We start from the raw sequence: 19,309 nt of genomic DNA, 5'->3' as shown, positions 1-19,309 counted from the left end.
TTCAAACTCTAAAACTTGGATAGGCATCAACTGCATCATCACAGAGTTATTTTTAGCTTAGTATAATATTTAGAGCTCTTAGGAGTTGTAATTAGCTGTAAAATACTGTGTTTCCTTGATTTTGCTACACACACAGCCTTAATTTCCAGTAATGGTCCAACTAATGGTTTTTCTTAAATCATAAATCTTTAAACTTCAGAGGTTCCTTAACCTGATTATTCTTGTTTTATCGTTTGCTTCCCTTTCCTTGCATTCTCATGGTTTCTTTACCAGCCGTAGGGGGAGTGTGTCTATTTCCTAAACAATTCCTCTGTCTCTATGTGAGGAAAGCTTTTAATCTTTCCTCCTGGTGCCTTTGTTGAACTGGTGATCATAAGTGACATGCAGAGGTGCCTGAAAGTCAGTGCCGGTGTGCAGCTCCCACTTGGTTCAATATATCCCAATACTTCTTCCTGAAGTCTTTCCTCCTGTTTCATCTTGTGTTCTGTCCCCACTGTTATTTTCCTATTGGATTATTAAGGCAGCACTTCTTGCTTTAGTGGCCAGGCAGCCCAAGGCAGGGGTATAGGCCAGAGTTTTTGTGACAAAATTTCACACATGACCCCTGTTTGTAGGGCAATGAGCATGAGACAGGTAGGAAATCACACAACCCTCAAATCTTTGACTTCAGAAATGGTATTTGGTATTGAACTACAGCCATAAGTTATTCCTAACTGACCACCGGTCTTCCCCACCCTCAGCTATCACAGTGCTATTGCAGGAAAGCAAATTGGGGATAAGACACTGATTAGAATAATAATCATCTTTCACCCCAGGCATTTGTAAGGAACTCTCTGTAAAATAAAAGCATCTGCGAATCAGCTCAGGAGTCTGAACTATCTGGGTGGAGGACTTTTCTGGGTGTTGCTTCAGGAGGAATTCATGTATACTTGGTGTTAAAAAAAAAGGCAGGGGTGGAAATTCCAGGCATGGCTAGAATAAGTATGCAGTACATAGTTTGTCACCAACACCATACTGAAGTTCCTAAAGAGCAAATGATAAAGGAAGCCTATTGAGACACAGACAATACTATGAAATTCTGTGTCTCCAAACTGTCACCATTACGAGGCTAGAAATATATTCATGACACTAAGGTTTGGAAGCTGTACGTGTCAGTAGTTCAACACAGAAGTTGCTTCAACTCTCTTGCAGGAACTGCTTCCAGAGAAACAAGTAAAGTCCTTTCGTCCATTCTTCTCCGGAAGATGAGAAGTTTTAAAGGGGGACAGAGAAGAGACATTATTGGCTTAGGGACAGAATCTGTGGAGAAAAAAATGACAAAAAAGCAACACTAAGAAGGGCAAAGCACTTCCACACTCCCTTTACACGAGCAACTACTCTTAATCTTTTCTGTATTGCAGGGCATATGGGGATGCCAACAAGATCAGCTGTGTCAGTGGGAGAGAGGAAAATTTCATCCAATCTATCACATAATTTTCCATCCTTCTCCAAACCCTGCATCACTTCTCTAGGATGAGGTGCTAGTTTTAGTCTTTTAGATTTAAGTGTATGTCAAGATTGCTTTCAAACTCTTTCCTCCTTATCCTTTCCAAACTTTGCATCTTGAGTCTGGAGGTCTGAAATATTAAGTATTAGCAGGCCAGATTCCCCTCACTGAATACAAGTCAGGGAATCCAATAACTGAGGAAGTATCTGCACTAATTAGAAACACACATGAGGATACACACATAAGCAGCTTTGATAGGTTCTAGCCATCTAGGATTGACGAATACACGTGTGTGTACATGCACTCTCCTGCTTCTTGTACGTGGAGCACATATTGTAGCAAGCAAAGGCTTTCAGAAAAACAAGCCTGCAAAATCTTAGTAAAATAAATAATATTTTACCTTTTCTTCCCTGTTCTATACCTGGAAAAATCACTGTTTTACATTTTACCTATTTGAACTTGGAAGACTTTTCTTCTTTGATGGGGTTGGTACTTGCTAGAAGTTTGTCCATGTTTCAGTTCTTTCAAGGAAAACGAAAACCAGAAAAGCTTCAAGTAATTTACCATGTTGGTAGGATTAATGCCTTAATTTTCATGTATTCTCTAAGACGGCTAGCCCATGCACAAGTGAGACAGAGCTGTTTCTAGGGCAAGAAACAGCAGCCACTAGTGCTAGCAGAACTACACTGCAGTCACAAGAAAAGGAATAAAAAAATCCTCTCTGTCTGAAATGGCAAGCAGAATTTCAGGGTCATAGGAGGCAATTATAAGCTTGAAAATAGATATGACACCAGGGCAATGTCATTATCCAGTAAAAAGTAACCGATGGAACTATTCTATAAAATTCAGCTGTCTCTAGCAGAAGCAAGTTTGGAAGATTTCTTCTCTCAAGATTCACTGACTCCATAAATTCCTTTAACAAAACTAATAAAGCAGAACGCGGTCTCATTTATTTCCAAGGGCAGATCCGGGTAAAAATAGCACTAACTTCACATGGTTACTGCGTTCTTCAAGTTAGTTTTACAGGCAAACTAATCTCCCCCAAATATCCACTCCTTGCATAATTACCGAGTGAAATATGCTCCCCCCTCACGACTCCACAGCAACAAAACAGGACCAGTATGGGGGCTTTTCCTAACACTTTGTGATGGCAAAACCCTGACTGTGGGGAGGCAAACTGATATGCTGGCAATGTGGCAGTATCACTTCGATGATATTTAAATATAAGCAAGGGCAGGGATTCCACAGAATAAAACTGATCTGCAGCCTGGCAGGGCTGCTCTAACCACATATATTAAAAGGAAAAAAACAAAAAAAAAACACCAAAAAAACCCCACTCCAAACTCAATTAAACTTGATTAAGAAAAACAGAAGGTGCTGCATCCCCCTGTTGACAGACATGTGACAGCACAAACTTTCAGTACAAAAATATGTAGAAATCAGCAAGATGCAAGCTGAGCAAATGATTTGTTAGGCTGAGAGAAGTAAAAGTCTTCTGCAACAGGAGTAAATATAAAAGAGAATGCTTGATATTCATAATTTCAGATTTTAAGGAGAATAACTTGCTCTCCTACCAGCTTGTTTTCCAGGACTCCAGATCTTATGACTGATCACCTATTTCTTTTCCCTCTCCTCAACGTACAATGCGGGAAAAAACACCAAATGTAAAACAATGCACACATTGTTCATAGCTTTGTTTTAAGAAAAAGACAATTTGATTTATTTACAAAGCACCTGTAGAGAAATAAATGACTGACTCTCGTTACCAACTTTGAGTGTCAGCACTGGCCTCTGTATCGGGTTCAGCACTCCCAGCCTCCTCTTCCATGCAGCCGCTGTGTACATTTACCACTACCATTCCTTCCACTATCCATAATTTTTTCCATGCTACTTTGCCCAAATATCCTTCTCTTGCATTTTTGGTTCTGCTTTACTGTCTTTGTTCTCTCTGCTTAGAACCTTTTCCTTCTTTGTGTGACAAAGAACCAGCTTTTCCTCTCTCCTAAAATACTAACAAAGCCATATCCAATAAAAACCACTTAATTTCTATTAGGCATTTCAAAGTCATTTGCTACACTGTATCTGAGTACAGTGGTAATGCTCTTGCGTGCTAGTCTGTCACCCAGCTCATTCAGGTCCCAAGTATTCAAACTAGGAATTCAATCAGAGGCTCACAATTAAACACCAAAGCTTAAATGCTGGGCACCTGCAGTTCCCATTGACTGCAATGGAATAGATATTAGATATTAGATATTAGATATTAGATAATAGATAATAGATAATAGATAATAGATAATAGATAATAGATAATAGATAATAGATAATAGATATTAATTACATACATATATAATATATATATTAATATATATATTAAAATAGGCCAGATGAGGTCCTCAATGGATGTCTGCCATCAATGAAGAGAATGAGATCCTTATGATCTCTCACTTTTATCCCATGTATGATGTGTATGGGATGAATACAGGTTGACGATGGCCTTGTTTTCTATAGGAATACACGTAAGCAATGGCCTTTCTACACACTAATGCCCAGTGTTATCACTTCTAGGAAGAAACACTGTCTGAAAAACATGCCATTAACTTTCTGAAAACTAAGTTACTTAGACGAGGCTTAGCTGAAATCAGAAAACTGATTCTGCTTTAGCTCAAACCACAACACTGGTGAACACTGGCTCACCTGTCTCGATTACAAACTCTCCCGTGTTCTACACGAGGCTTGACACACTGACATGATCCCCTACAACAAGTTATCACTACCAGTTGTTTAATCTTGGAACTGAAGTAGCACATTACTTCAGCCCTAAATGAATGAATGAATTGTGAGAACAGCCTGCTTGCTGACCCATGAAAACAATTTAGCTTTCTTTTAGTCTGACAAGATTTAAATCTTCAGAGACTCGGATTATCAGCTGCTTTTATTTCCAAAATGAATCAAATTACACAGATGTGTGAGCTAGGAACTAGTTTCTAAATACAACATCTTTTCCCTCCCAGTAATGTTAAAAACACAAGAGTCTTCACCATATTTAAGCACTTGGTGCATAAATCAAAGTATCATAAGTAAGGAGCAGCCACATAACAGAAACAAAGAGAAACTAAGCTTAACAGAAGCTTTCACTTCTGTGTGGATTGCATGTGTCCTCTGAACCCTCAGTCTTCTGGTCACCCAGGACAGCCTCATGGCAAATTATCAGGAACCGATGGAGCCTCTCCAGAGCACGTGAGCTGTGAGCAGCAGAGCTGCCTGCATATTCACTTGAACTCGTTAAGGTGAACAGTATATACAATATCATGGCTTCAAATCCACTTTTTATGCTTCTTAGAGCAAGGGATACCCATTTTTACCCATTGGTACATACAGAAAGGCCGAAGTAAACAAATGTAAATGTGTGCAATGCATATCTGTGAATTCTGGGAAGAAGAGCGGAAACTGAGTTTGAAAGACAAGGGATAACTTAATTCGCAGCCTACAGCTCGCACAAGCCATATTTCCTGACAGAAGCAAAGCCACTCTCACCTATCATCATTCTGAAATTCCACTGCAAAGCTGCGTCTCGGACTCATCAGTACCAAACGGTGATCTTGGGAAACAGATTTAGAAGGCTTGAGTCAACAGTGAAGAGAAAAAAACTAGGGTTTAAGGAAAGAAAAATGACAACTCTGTACACAACTATTTATTTAGTTAAGAGATTATGGACACGCTTCTCTTTTGTATAACAAAGTCTATCTTTCAGCAAAGCAATGACTGCAGCGTTGAAAAGATGGGATTAAGGGAAAAAGTGCACAATTTGTCAAAAAAGGATGAAAACATTTGCCCTTTCCCGTTTTTTTAAAGAAGGTCATGATAGCAAAAGAGAACAATCACACAGATTGTCAGTGCAGGTATTTAGAACATTTATGAGACAGTAAAAGCCTGCTGTAAAAAGTGAAATTAAGACCCTACGAATAAGTAAAAGAGAGAAGGCAGAGGGGAATTAGGTGAAGGCAGATGCATTGGGTGAAAGAGGGCAGACGTGAGTGACTATAAATCAAAACTGTGCTTGAACCCATTTCGATATTTCACATATGTTATTAAGAGCTTTACTATCCAGAAGACAAAGGCATGAACTGTCCTGGCTATCACTTGGTGGTTCAATGCAGGGACACCACCCATGGCACCCCAGTGTCCTCACAAGTTACAGCACAACTGATAGTTGGATATTAGGATTCCTGCAAGAATTCATTAAGAGATGCCTGCGCAGCACTCTGAAAATCTCTATTCATAGCGTAAGTGTGAGTTTCAGATTACTCCCGTGGGGAAGGGTTTCTCCATCTCATTTCTCTGTCCTTGTGTTTTCTTTGCCTAGCTAAAAGCACTTCAATGAGGGCCTCCTGGTGGTGAAATCTGTCACAGTCAAGCAGAAGAAGCGTAGTTCCTTGTAAAGCAGTGAAGCAGCTGTTCCTTAAGGCTGGTATAAAGAAAAGAAGAAACAAAGAGGAAAAAAAGGTCTTCTTTGTCAATAAAATACAGGCGAGATATCTAATATGTAGGGTACTAAAAGAAGGGATGTCATTAACTGCAGAGCACTGAGGCGATAGGAGTTATCTCACTGCTGAAGAAATGAATTGGGCACAGAATTGATTTCAGCACAAAAAATTTATTTTATAGGTTTTAAACTTGGTCTAATTTAGCACATCAGTCAATGAGGCAAGTTTCAAACAGCAATAATTACAATCAATATTCCCTTTGACATCAGAGTAAGCCTGCTGAATTCACTAGTCAGTGGCATTTCCCTGTAATTACTGATATAACAGAGAATAATAATAATCCCACAGTGCATATGAAAAAAGGCAAGAGAAACACAATGGAGTTAAAAGCAGCTCTGGGACCACCTAAGCTACAGATAATCTATCATGCGTAAACTGAAAACGCTGCAGAAGATGTTCCAAATTAGGCTACCAAGAACAGCTTGGGTCTATTCAAAAATTTCCACATTGTCAAGCGCTACAGTCCTACCTTCATCCTGTTTTTCTCTCCACGTTCCACCAGCTCCAAAGATCCCAAGATACACAGTTTACTTACACAGTGACTGTAACATGCAGGTTCTTTGCCATTTAATGAGCTTTTGCAGATCACAGAACCAGAGAATCATAGAATAGTTTGCGTTGGAAGAGACCTTAAAGATTACCCAGTTCCAACCCTCCTGCCATGGGCAGGGACACCTCCCATTGTATCAGGGTGACCAAAGTCCCATCCAGCCAGGCCTTGAACGCCTCCAGGGATGGGGCAGCCACAGCTTCCCTGGACAACCTGTGCCAGTGCCTCACCACTCTCATAGTGAAGAAATTCCTCCTTATGTCTAGTCTAAATCTACCCCCCTCCAGTTTATACCCATTGTCCCTAGTCCTATCACTACAAGCCTTTGTAAACAGTCCCTTCCCAGCTTTCTTGCAGGCCCCTTTCAGGTACTGGAAGGTAGCTACAAGGTCTCCTCAGAACCTTCTCTTCTGCAGGCTGAACAACCCCAACTCTCAGCCTGATCCTCAGTGATATCTCCAGTTATTGTACCGGAACAGAGAGAGCATGCTAGGTGTTAGTGTCCCCACAAAGTGACAGCTCAGAAGGATGCGCAGTGCGACACCATAATGCTTTTAACCTCACTTAAAATCCTACATCAAACTACCCACTGGCAGGAGAACAATGCAATATGTTGAGAGGCAATGGTAGAAACAGCAATGGTCGACTCTTGCATCAGCATTTGCCTGATGTAAGTGGAGAAATTACTGCCAGAACAGGGTAGGAAGCTGGTGCGGTGAGGAAATTCCACAGCTTTTTTTGAGGAAATAGAGTCTGGCAAGAAATGAAATTTAGTAAAACGATGCAAAGGAAGAAAGACTCCTGAAGCAAATCGCTCCAAAAATCAGACACTGAACCTATTTCTCTTGCTCTCAAATTTCTGGAGAAGCTTTCTGAACGCTCATTCACAGCTGTGAAACTGCTCACACACACATTAGCACCCGTGCACACAGCAATCGGGCACACAGAAACGTGCATTCACCTCACATGCCAGGGCAGTGGGGATGGGCTGCCTGACTTTTCCCAAGTGTCTGTCTCAGAGGAAGAGACTGTCAGAGAGTCACTGTGACACCCTGGATAAATGAGACAGTTCAGTTTTACAGTAATTATGATGTATTACTACAATACTCATCCTGCTCAGTAAAAGAAGTCAAGCACACAACTGTGCTGAAACATACAGGTTTCTTCTAGGAAGGTGAACATTACGACCTTTGTGTACTGCTGGGGCATATCCTGACCAGAATTTATTAATGTCCATTTTTCCCCCAGTAACAAACCCCTTAAGTACTTATAAAGGAAACATATGTGCCTTTGTGCACCTCAGAGAGATTCTTCCCTCCCCTCTCCTCCCCTCAGTATTAGGCAACTCACATTTTTTTAGTGCATTTAACAACTAAAAAAAGATGAAAGTGAGTGTTAAGAGATCAGTTCCTCACTACCCTGTATGGTCTTTGACTCTTATAAGCAGTTAGCTTAACCACAGGGATTTTTTTCAGTTCAAAATGGTAATTCCACATTCTTGCAGCTTTTCTTCCAAGGTTCTTGCCTTCATTTCACTCTGGCATTTCTTCTTTTCATCTTTCTTATCCAATATATGCACACACACACAGATGTTAGATGCTGATAGGAGCCACAAGTACTTCACAAAGCCCTCATTCAGAACAGCAAGCTTTTATTCTACTTTTATGTTTCTGTAATCCATGCTGTAATCCCGTCTCTTATTAAAAAAATAAAAATAATCAGTGCACAGATTCTAGTACACAGGCTCAGAAGACCTCTGTTTTTATAGCATGTGTCCTGGAGGAATGAGATTTTGCTTAACTGGACCACGAGACGATAGTGCAGCACCAGAGATTTTTCTTGTCTATAGTCACCAGGCTGGTGCTGTGGTATCTTTCCAATTCTCATTCCAAGTGAGCAATTTTCTGGTTCACTTCAGGAAGGGTGCCAATTAGCCACTCTGAGAACAAAAGATTGTTAAAGAAGACTAGGTTTTGTGGAGTATTACTACATGTACAAAAAAATTAAAAGGTTGGTGAATCTCTTATTTTTTTCCTCTTTCCTGGCACTTTTGTCTATCTGCTTGCCCTCCCACACACAGGTTTTTTTTCCCTTTTCTTCATTGTTCCCCTTTACCTAAAGTCAGCATTCTAATAACTCATCGATCTAAAATTTTCAGGAAAGCCTCACAAAGCCCCCAGCAGAAGCCTTTTCTAACAGTGAAGTAAGTAATTTCAGATCACTAAATTCTATCAGATTGGAGAATTATTTTAAAATTTAGCAAAAGGAAGCATTGGTGATGTGTGCTGCCTTCCTCTGCTTTTCATTCAAAATATCACCCAAACCAACTACCAAAGCCTCCTCCCATGGAATACAAGCCAGCAAGTAACACAATACAACTAAAATTATCCCGTCTTGTGTGGAGAAGGGAGGACTTTGTAACATATGGAGAAAAATCAGGGCAGCGGGACTGCTCCAGAGAACAGCTTATTATAGAACTGCCTGCTCCTCCCTCTCCAACTTTTAACCCATCATTCACTAACCTCGTTGAGTGCAGGTCCCCAGACTTTCTCCACTTCTTCACCCATGTTCACAAATGAAGAGGGACTCTTCGACTAACAGTCTAATGTTGTTCATCACTTTTAATGCTCAACTTTAGAACATGAGGTTAAGAGACGGTTCTGAGCCATCTCATTTAAACTGTATGTCACCTAAAAGGTTGGACCAGATGATACCTAAGGTCCCTTCCAACCTGGCATTCTATGATTAATTTAAAAAAAAAACAAAAACAAACCCAAAACCAAAAAGAACAACAATTAACAAAAAAATTTTCATAGAAAGGGTCATCGAGCACTGGCAGAGGCTGCCCAGGGAGATGGTTGAGTCATCATCCCTGGGAGTATTTAAAAGAAGGGTAGATGAGGTGCTCAGGGACATAGTTTAGTGGCAGATAGGAATGGTTAGAATTGATGATCTAAGAGGTCTTTTCCAAGCTAGTGATTCTATGATAGTGTTCCAAGCAATTCAAATGTTTTAGGAATCCCTGGGCCTATCACAGAATCATAGAATGCCCGGGCTTGCAAGGGACCCACAAAGATTGTTGAGTCCAGCTCCTGTCCTTGCATAGGACAACCCCAACATGCACACCATGTGTCTGAGGGCTTCTGGAATATTATCACGCTTGGTGCCATGACTGCTTCCCTGGGGAGCTGTTCCAGTGCTCCACTACCCTCTGGGTGAAGAACCTTTTCCTAATATCATAGAATCATAGAATCACCAGGTTGGAAAGGCCTTCTTAGATCATTGAGTCCAACCATTCCCATCTGCCACTGAACCATGTCCCCGAGCACCTCGTCTGCCCTTCTTTTAAACACGTCCAGAGAAGGTGACTCAACCACCTCGCTGGACAACCTCTGCCAGTGCCCAATGACCCTTTCCATGAAATTTCTTTTCCTGATATCCAGCCTGACATCAGCTTGATGCCATTCCCCCTCATCCTGTCCCCTGTCACTTGGGAGAACAGGCCAGCACCCTCCTCTCCACAACCTCCTTTCAGGTAGTTATAGAGCGCAATGAGATCTCCCCTCAGCCTCCTCTTCTCCAGGGTAAACAACCCCAGCTCTCTCAGCCATTCCTCATAAGGCCTGTTCTCCAGCCCCCTCACCAGCTTCGTTGCTCTTCTCGGGACTCGCTCCAGAGCCTCAACATCCTCGATGATCCGGTGGGTCTCTTCCAACCTGGTGATTCTATGATCCTATGATTGTAAATCTCCCCTGCCGCTCCCTTAGGCCCCATCACTGATCTCCAAGAGAACACGTCCTCCTCTTCCCCTTGTGAGGACGCAGCAAAACAGTAGTTGAGTCACCATCCTTGGGGGTGTGTTTAAGGTTCGGGTGGACGAGGTGCTGAGGGGCATGGTTTAGTGATTGATGGGAACGGTTGGACTCCATGACCCTGTGGGTCTTTTCCAACCTAGCGGTTCTGTGACGCCTCCCTTTCGCGGTGCAGCCCGAGCAGCTCCAGCCCGCACAGTCCCGCCTCCTCCCCGCTCCCCCGCGGATGCTCGGGGGCCGAGCCAAGAGCCCGCAGAGGAGAGCTGCCATCCCTCCCGTAGCCAGAGCATCCTCTGCTCTGCTCTGCTCTGCCCTCCACCTCCTCCTCCTCCTCCTCCTCGTCCCGCGGGGGCGGGGCACGAGCCGCGCCGTCGCCCTGGCAACGCGCCGGCCGCAAACCGCTCCCTAGGCGCGCGCCGGCGCCCGAGACCACCCGGGCAACGGCAGCACCGCAGAGGCGCTTTTACTACACCTCCTCCCCCTGTTCCCCGCGATGGAACAGCCCGATCTCGCCGCCCCCGCGCCGCGGGGCTGACCGTACCACTCTGTGGCTGGGGGGGAGGGGGGAGCGGGGAGCGCGCGTGGGCGGCGGGCGGGCGTCGCCGAGCCAGCGAGACGCCCGGGAGAGGAAAACGAAAGGTGAGACCTTTACCGGAACGCGCTTTTCCCCTTTCTCTCCGCCGCGTGGGTCCGGCCCGTGCTCCCGAACCCCCCTTTTCCCTGGTGCCGGGGCGAGGAGGGTAGTGAGGGGAGCGCTCGCTTCGTGAGGGGGCTACATTGGAAAAGACCCACAGGATCATCGAGTCCAACCATTCCTATCAAACACTAAACCATGCCCCTCAGCGCCTCGTCCACCCGTCCCTTAAACACCTCCAGGGAAGGGGACTCAACCACCTCCCTGGGCAGCCTCTGCCAGTGCCCAATGACCCCTTACGTGAAAAAATTTTTCTTAATGTCCAGCCTGAACCTCCCCTGGTGGAGCTTGAGGCCATTCCCTCTTGTCCTGTCCCCTGTCACTTGGGAGAAGAGGCCAGCACCCTCCTTTCCACAACCTGTTTTCAGGCAGTTGTAGAGAGCAGTGAGGTCTCCCCTCAGCCTCCTCTTCTCCAGGCTAAACAACCCCATCTCTCTCAGCTGCTTCTCATAAGACTTGTTCTCCAGCCCCTTCACCAGCTTTAGGTGGGAACAGGGCAAACGCTGGTGGAATCAAGGGTAGTGGGGAGGGAAATGCCATGCTGACAGCCAATGTGGTTTGCCTGGTCATATCGCTGCTTCTCATCCCGCAGCTCCGTCCAGATCCATGAGCGATGCCTCTCTTTGGGAACACCTTCAGCCCCAAGAAGACCCCACCAAGGAAATGTGCTTCTTATTCCAACTTGCACCTGGTGAGTCTGTGGGCAGTGTCTGCTGCGAGCACTATAGCCCTTACAAGAGCTCCCAGACATGCCTCTTCCCTCTGGCAGCACGGCAACCATATTGACCAGATACAAAGATAAAAGTGGAACAGCTCAGGGTAGGATCATCATCACCCCACCTGCAGTGTGAAATTGTCACCAAAAACTTCCCTGGGCAACCTGTGACAGTGCCTCACCACCCTCATTGTGAAGAATTTCTTCCTAATGTTTAATCTAAATCTTTCCCCTTCCAATTTAAAGCCATTCCCCCTCATTCGGCCACTCCATGCCGCTGTAAAAAGTCCCTCCCCAGCTTTCCTGTACCCCCTTCAGGTACTGGAAGGCCACTGTAGTGTCTCCCCAGCGCCTTCTCCAGGCTGAACAGTCCAAACTCTCTCAGCCTGTGCTCCAGCCCTCTGATCATCTTCATAGCCCCCTCTGGACCTGTTCCAACAGTTCCATATCCTTCTTATGTTTGGAATTCCAGAACTGGACACACGACTCTAGGTGGAGTCTCACAGGTGTGGAGCAGAGGGTGAGAATTGCCTCCCTCAGCCTGCTGGCCGTGCTTCTTTTGATGGAGTCCAGGATACAGTTGGCCTGCTAAGCTGCGAGGACACATTGTGGGCTCATATCAAGCCTCTCATCAATCAGTGCCCTGAAGTCCTTCTCTGAGTGTCCAGGGCCAGGTTGGATGTGGCCTTGAGCAGCCCGGTCTAGTGGGATGTGTCCCTACCCATGGCAGGGGGTTGGAACTGGGTGATCTTTAAGGTTCCTTCCAGCTCAAACTGTTCTGCTTCTATGACCAAAGCTGGATTTCAGGGCAGCTTCCTTTGGAATGCCAGTTACTAAGGAATGGGACATCAAGGGGTGACTTTGGATTTCTGTAAAGCACTGAGTGTGTGTGATCTCCTCCCAGACGCTGGATAGATCGACCCGTGAGACAGAGCTGGGCCTGGAGTACAGCACCCCCACCATGAACCTCACCGGCCAGAGCCTCAAGTTTGAAAATGGCCAGTGGGTGGCAGGTAGGGTGTAGCTCAGCTGGCTTTGGTCTGAAGTAGCCACGGTTGGCTGACAGTCTGTGTTTTAACTGCTTTTTGTCGTCTTTCCAGAATCAGGAAGCTTCACAGATTGTCGCAGGGAAATGCAGCGCTTGCTCAAGCGAAACCAGCAGATGCAGGAAGAAAACAACCTCCTTCGGCTGAAAGTGGATATTTTGCTGGACATGGTGAGTCTTTGTCCAACTATCCAGCTGCCCACAGCAGTGGGAATGCCCAAGTGGAGGGTGCTGGGACTGCCAAAAGAGGCTGTTCTCACTTTACCCTGCTCTTTCCACTTTACCCTGCTGTGCAAAACAACTGCAACGACAAAGTGGCTGTGGGAGTAAAGCCTGAGTAAAGTTTCCTCTGCAAGAAGAGGAGGGGGGGTTACCCCCACAGCCGAGCTTGGCTTTTGTGAACACTGTGACTGGATTAGGGAGAAGCCCCTGCACGTGCCCTGTTTCCTCTTTCCCTTTCTGCTTGGAGTACAGTGTTTTTCTTGCTGTTCTGGTCTCTGCCCTAAACAGAACAGAGTTACCGCCACCCGTTCTGGTCACAGGAGATTAAAGTTTCCTTCTGTTGTGACACATGGGGTGTCATCTATTCAATGTTTAAACCTACGGATGAAAGAAGTTCCAAGCCCTAAACAAACAGAAATTCAATCTTAACTTGAGATCACAGCTTTCATGCTTAAAATCTTGATACATTCTCAATGACACATGTGTGTTCTCAGTCTGGTAGTGATTCAGCCATTGTGTCTTGACAAACACTTATCCCTTCATCACGTTTCTTCCTTACGCTCTTCTCATGTTCTAAAACTGGCAGGTGGCTTTTGTGGCTTTAGCATTTAGTAAAAGGCCCTGCTGCTCTCCAGGTTTTCCATGCGACCTCAGTGAAATGCAAAATCTCAGCTTCCCTCTCACTGAAATGGAAACAAATTCCCTCGTGTGGGTGCCGGCCTGTGGCTGTAGATCTCAGTGGTGTCTCTGTGAAATCGGTAAAGCTTCCAAGGCACATCTGTCTCACTGCATGCGCTGCTATGATATGAGGTGGTTCTCCAGAAGAAGAGCAGTCTCGGATCCACCTGGGCCTTTCGTGCCCTGCCGCATGTGTCTGAGCTGCACGATGGACTGCGAGGTTGCACGGAGTGTAGCTCATTCTTGTCATTGCTTGTGTTGCAGCTTTCCGAGGTCACAGCTGAGGTCCACCTGATGGAGAAGGAGGTGGAGGAACTGAAGAGCCACAGCCGGAGGAGGAAGAAGTGAAGAAGCAGCAGTTGCAGGAGGCTGGGGTGGCGAGCAGGCTGGCTCTGTCTCAGCTGCCCCGGCACGTAGGCAGAGCTGGCTGGGGCTTCCTGGCCGTGTTGGTACTGTGTATGGGTACTTTGTTTCACGGTACTGCGATCATGATGTACCTCCTATGTGGTGTGGCGTTGTAGGTACTGTGTGACGGCTGGTTCGGCACCTCACACGCTTCCTTAACACACACGGAGCACTTCCCCTACCTATGATCCCTCACTGCAGTCCAGGGGTCCGTACCCTGACAATGGGCGATGGAGAGATCCAGCTCCAGCCAGGCCCCTCCCTGCCTTCTGTGCTTGAAAGAGCAGAGAGACCCTTACTCTCCAAACTTGTCCCCTTAGAGGGGTCTGAGGGGGGAGCTTTGGTGAACAGGGTGCTAGGGATGCTTGTGCTGAAGGGTCTTGCGCGCTTTACATAAAGCATTTACATTTTAAACCAGATTCTTGGGGTTTTTTTAATCATCATTTATTATGACATTAGATCACAGAATCCTAGAATGGTTTGGGCTAGAAGGGATCAAAGATCATCCAGTTCCAACCCCTCTGCAATGGGCAGGGACACTTTCTGCTGGATCAGGTTCCTCAAAGCCTCATCCAACCTGGCCTTGAACACCTCCAGGGATGGGGCAGCCACAAGTTCCCTGGGCAACCTGTGACAGTGCCTCACCTCCCTCATTGTGAAGAATTTCTTCCTAATGTCTAACCTAAATCTTTCCCCTTCCGATTTATATCCAGTCCCTCTCATCCTGTCACTACACACCCTTGTAAAAAGCCCCTCCCCAGCTTTCTTACAGCCCCTTCAGGTACTGGAAGGTCACTGTAAGGTCTCTCCGGAACCTTCTCTTCTGCAGGCTGAACAACCCCAAATCTCTCAGGCTGTCCTCACAGCAGAGGTGCTCCAGCCCTCATATCATCTTTGTGGCCTCCTCTGGACCTCTTCCTACAGTTCTGTACTCTTCTTATGTTGAGGATTCCAGAACTGGACACAGGATTCCAGGTGGGGGTCTCTCAAGAGCTCCACTAGTGTGATTTTTAATGGCTCGCGTCTGCCACAGCTCACCAGGGGAAGCGATGCTAATTGTGTCAGCAAAAGTTAGTAATTTAACAGCTCTGGAATCTTCCTGCCAAGGGGCCACCAGTATTACCAAACTATTTGATGGTCTTCTTTAAGAGATGAACATCTGGTGGGATTTATAATGGAGGATTATGGAATTTAACATCTGTGATATCCCAAGGCAACGTTAAGTCTGTTAATTAGTCTGTCCTTCCAGATTTTCTCCCAATGTACCATCCAGAAACGTGGTTAGTTTGAAACTATGATTCATCTGTCAAGCTATTAAGTTACAGTAACGTGAACTTTGTCATCTTACGGTTGCTCATAACTCAGCTTCCTTCCTGCGAAGGAAAGGGGGTTTACCTGTCGTATATCTTTGCAACACACAGCTCCCCTCTCCCTTTCCTCAAACAAATCCTGGTTGTGGAAGCATGTGCAAGGACCCTATTGATACTGAAAGTGACGGCAAATAAGCTCTGTAAGGGTTCCTTTGGAGTTTTAGAAAGCGAGCATCCCTTATCAGGCCTGGGCACCGCGAGGGAGCGATCTCCATCCGTCGCGTGCAGCCAGACAAGAGCTGGGACAGAGCAGATTTCCCACTTGCATATGTGCGTGTAATTTTTCCCTGAAATGTTATTTGTATTCCGTTAGTTTCCAAGGGCCGATTTTAATGTTATTATGAAGTTCACAAGAGTCAGAACTCCTGGTGATGGGGAGCTGGCTGCAGCTCTGCCTGAGTTTGCCTTTGAGATGGGGAGAGGCTGCAAACAGAGGGGGTCACAGACACAGACAGGGGGGTCACAGACACAGACAGGGGGGATCACAGACACAGACACCTCTGTTCAACACAGATCCCACTGACACAAGACGCTCCCATCTCTGAAGGGTGACCGGTGCCTGGAAAAGCCCCGCGAGGAGCCGCGCAGTCGGAGGGACGTTCAGCCTGACTTGCAAAGAACGCAGTTAGACGAGCCCTCCTTTGGCTTAAACCAAAACACTCCCTTTCTGTAGCAGCGGCTGCTTCTCGCACCGCTGCGGCCGCACGCCCTGCAGGGGCCCCTTCCAGGGGACGCGGAGGGGGGGTGCGGTTCCTCCTCTCGCCGGCAGGAGGCGCCGATCGCTCCGGCCGGGGAGCCGGGGGGTGCAGTTCCCCCTCCCGCCGGCAGGGGGCGGCGGAAGCGCCGGGCGGGGCGGGGGAGGCTGGGGGTGGGGGAGGTGCGCGCTGCCGGCCCCGTTTCCGGTTCCGGCGGCCGCACGCCCTCCGTCCGTGCCCGGTGGCGATGGCTGCGGCGGCGCCCCTGTCCCCGGAGGAGCTGCTGCCCAAGGGCGGCGCGGGCAAGGCCGAGGAGCTGGAGGACGAGCTGGAGGAGGAGGAAGACGACGAGGAGGTAGCGGGGCGGGCGCGGCGGGGAGCGCGGGGCTGCGGGGCGGGCGCGGCGGCCCCGGCGGGGGCGGTGACGGTGACGCGGCGCTGTGCCCGCAGCTGGACGAGACGCTGGCGGAGCGGCTGTGGGGGCTCACCGAGATGTTCCCCGAGAGCGTGCGCGCCGCCGCCGGAGCCACCTTCGAGCTGTCGCTGACCGTAGCGCAGAAGATGTACCGGTGAGGGGCGCGGGGAGAGCGCGGCCCGGTGTCCCGGCAGCGCGGGGGGAGGGAAGGAGGGAGCGCCCCGATGTCCTTCGCTCCCCGATGTCCTTCGCTCCCTGGTGCCCCCCCTCCGGTTGTGAATCACAGAATCACCAGGTTGGAAAGACCCACGGGATCATCGAGTCCAACCATTCCCATCAATCACTAAACCATGCCCCTCAGCACCTCGTCCACCCGTCCCTTAAACATCTCCAGGGAAGGTGACTCAACCATCTCCCTGGGCAGCCTCTGCCAGTGCCCAATGACCCTTTCCGTGAAAATTTTTTCCTAATGTTCAGCCTAAATCTCCCCTGGCGGAGCTTGAGGCCATTCCCTCTCGTCCTGTCCCCTGTCACTTGGGAGAAGAGGCCAGCTCCCTCCTCTCCACAACCTCCTTTGAGGTAGTTATAGAGAGCAATAAGGTCTCCCCTCAGCCTCCTCTTCTTCAGGCTAAACAACCCCAGCTCTCTCAGCTGCTCCTACCCGCAGGGATCCCCCAGTGTGCCCCCACCCGCGATACGAACTACCCCTCACACTCCCGTGATTGCATATCCCCGTGGGAACCTCGTTGCACACCCCCAGGGGCCCCTTGCACTCCTTTCCTGTGCACCCTAAAGCCCCCACCCACGGGACTCGCTGCCCTATTCTCCTCCCTGAACAATCCACCTCGGGTGTGGAACTGTGGAAGGGTTTGAGGCATGGAGAAGGAACACAGGGGAAGCCTGGTGCCTGACTGAAGTGCTTAAGGAACCGTTTCTTATTCTTTATGTGCTTCCCCTTCCGTAGATTCTCTAGGGCAGCTCTGTGGATCGGGACCACCTCCTTCATGATTCTGGTTCTCCCTGTCGTCTTTGAAACTGAAAAACTGCAGATGGAGCAGCAGCAGCAGCTGCAGCAGCGACAGGTGAGGTGGGAGCACCCCAGCCCTCTCTGCTGGCTCTCTGGAGTCGGCTCGGGGTGCCTGCGCCTCCTGCCGCTTACCAGCTGTTGAAGGAGCTTGGGGTGCAGAAACCAAAGAGCGTGGTTCGTTACACACTGTGGCCTCATTCATCCCACTAGATACTCTGGTTGGATTTCCCAAAGGGATGATATTCATAGAATCACAGATCGGTTTGGGCTGGAAGGGACTGCAAAGATCATTCAGTTCCAACCCCCCTGCCATGGGCAGGGACACCTCCCACCAGAGCAGGCTGCTCAAAGCTCCATCCAGCCTGACCTTCCAGACCTCCAGGGGTGGGGCAGCCACAGCTTCCCTGGGCAACCTGTGCCAGGGCCTCACCACTCTCACAGGAAAAATTTCCTAATGTCTAATCTAAATCTCCCCTCTTTTGGCTTAAAACCGTTACCCCTCATTCTACGCCTGCAGTCCCTGACAAAGAGCCCATCCCAGCACATTTCTGATTCCTGGGAACAGGCAGGTGGGCCGAAGGTGGAGAGGCCCAGGTTTGCTGTTTGCATTTGGTGTGGCTGAGTGAGGAGCGGATGCTGCAGAACATGGCTGGTAGCCATGCTGTGCCAGGGACCTGTCCTGTCCCAGGGCGTCTCGGTGCGGGAGGGCAGCGCAGCACCCAATATCCGTCCTCACAGCCCCTCAACTGAACCACTTCCCTTCCAGATCCTCCTCGGACCCAACACGGGGCTCTCGGGGGGAATGCCAGGGGGTCTGCCTCCACTACCTGGAAAAATCTAAATTGCGGAAGAGCTGCGTTGGATTCATACCACGTGGGAAGACAGTGAGATGATGATGATCTGTCGAACTGTTGATTTGTTGGGTCAGGGCATTTGTTTCGGTTTTTTCCATTTCTTTGTTTTTATTTTTGGTTCTTTTTTGGGACATTGACCTGTTCATAACAGCTGGGGGAAGCCCCCACCTCTGGACCTGACGACTGCTCCCATCTGCATTCTTCCCCCATAGAAATCATCTTTCCTTTTATCCAGTGCACCATAACCAGTTACAGACTGGAACTGGAGGGGAGGAAGGGGTGTTCCTCTTCCAGGCTCCACCCCAGGGCACAGGTCAGGCTTCAAAGGCAGCAGTCAAGCAAAACCAATCCTTTCCTGGCTGACTCGGAGCCCAAGGACACCAGTGACAGGAGGAGCGACTTCCCCAGGAGACGAAGCGAAGGAAGGAGAGGGGTGCAGGGAGCTGTACACCGTGAGAAACACTCTCCAGGAAGAGGCAAAACCACTTTTTCACTTCAACTTCACATGTGTGAGAACCGAGGGAGCGGCAGGCCAGGCTGAAGACGATCACATCCACACTGATCCTCTGCCTCGTCAAGTAGAACTTCAGATATCAGCTGCGTATTTTTTTGTATGGAATATTAAATAAATCCAACCTGAGCAGTGTGGTTTTAATAAACTTCCTTTAAGGAGGCTCAGTTCTTTCAGCGCTGGTGGCGGCTTTGTGGTCAGAGGCTCTTCTATTTCATGTTTGGGGGGGATGGGATGGACAGGGCTTTGTCACCTTCAGGTGGCTCCGTGTGGCTTCAGGGAGGTC

At 47.8% G+C, this 19,309-nt stretch overlaps 3 protein-coding genes across 3 annotated transcripts in view; all 3 read left to right on the top strand.

Annotated features, from left to right (window-relative positions):
- SYNGR1 (synaptogyrin 1) overlaps nt 1-19,309 on the top strand; it is a 360,929-nt gene that overhangs the window by 94,463 nt on the left and 247,157 nt on the right. The window lies entirely within an intron of this gene.
- CBY1 (chibby 1, beta catenin antagonist) lies at nt 10,769-14,568 on the top strand. Its single transcript, XM_069849793.1, has 5 exons — nt 10,769-11,031; nt 11,679-11,777; nt 12,706-12,814; nt 12,902-13,017; nt 14,011-14,568. Exons 2-5 carry the CDS (start codon nt 11,700-11,702, stop codon nt 14,092-14,094), a joined length of 387 nt encoding a protein of 128 aa, XP_069705894.1. The 5' UTR covers nt 10,769-11,031; nt 11,679-11,699; the 3' UTR covers nt 14,095-14,568.
- On the top strand, nt 16,411-19,185 carry TOMM22 (translocase of outer mitochondrial membrane 22). Its single transcript, XM_069855707.1, has 4 exons — nt 16,411-16,571; nt 16,667-16,785; nt 17,596-17,713; nt 18,425-19,185. Exons 1-4 carry the CDS (start codon nt 16,464-16,466, stop codon nt 18,497-18,499), a joined length of 420 nt encoding a protein of 139 aa, XP_069711808.1. The 5' UTR covers nt 16,411-16,463; the 3' UTR covers nt 18,500-19,185.

This window comes from Phaenicophaeus curvirostris, chromosome 1, assembly GCF_032191515.1.
Source record: "Phaenicophaeus curvirostris isolate KB17595 chromosome 1, BPBGC_Pcur_1.0, whole genome shotgun sequence".
Lineage (NCBI taxonomy): Eukaryota > Metazoa > Chordata > Aves > Cuculiformes > Cuculidae > Phaenicophaeus > Phaenicophaeus curvirostris.
The sequence above is the reverse complement of the archived record's forward strand: the minus strand, read 5'-3'. Positions and strand labels throughout refer to the sequence as shown.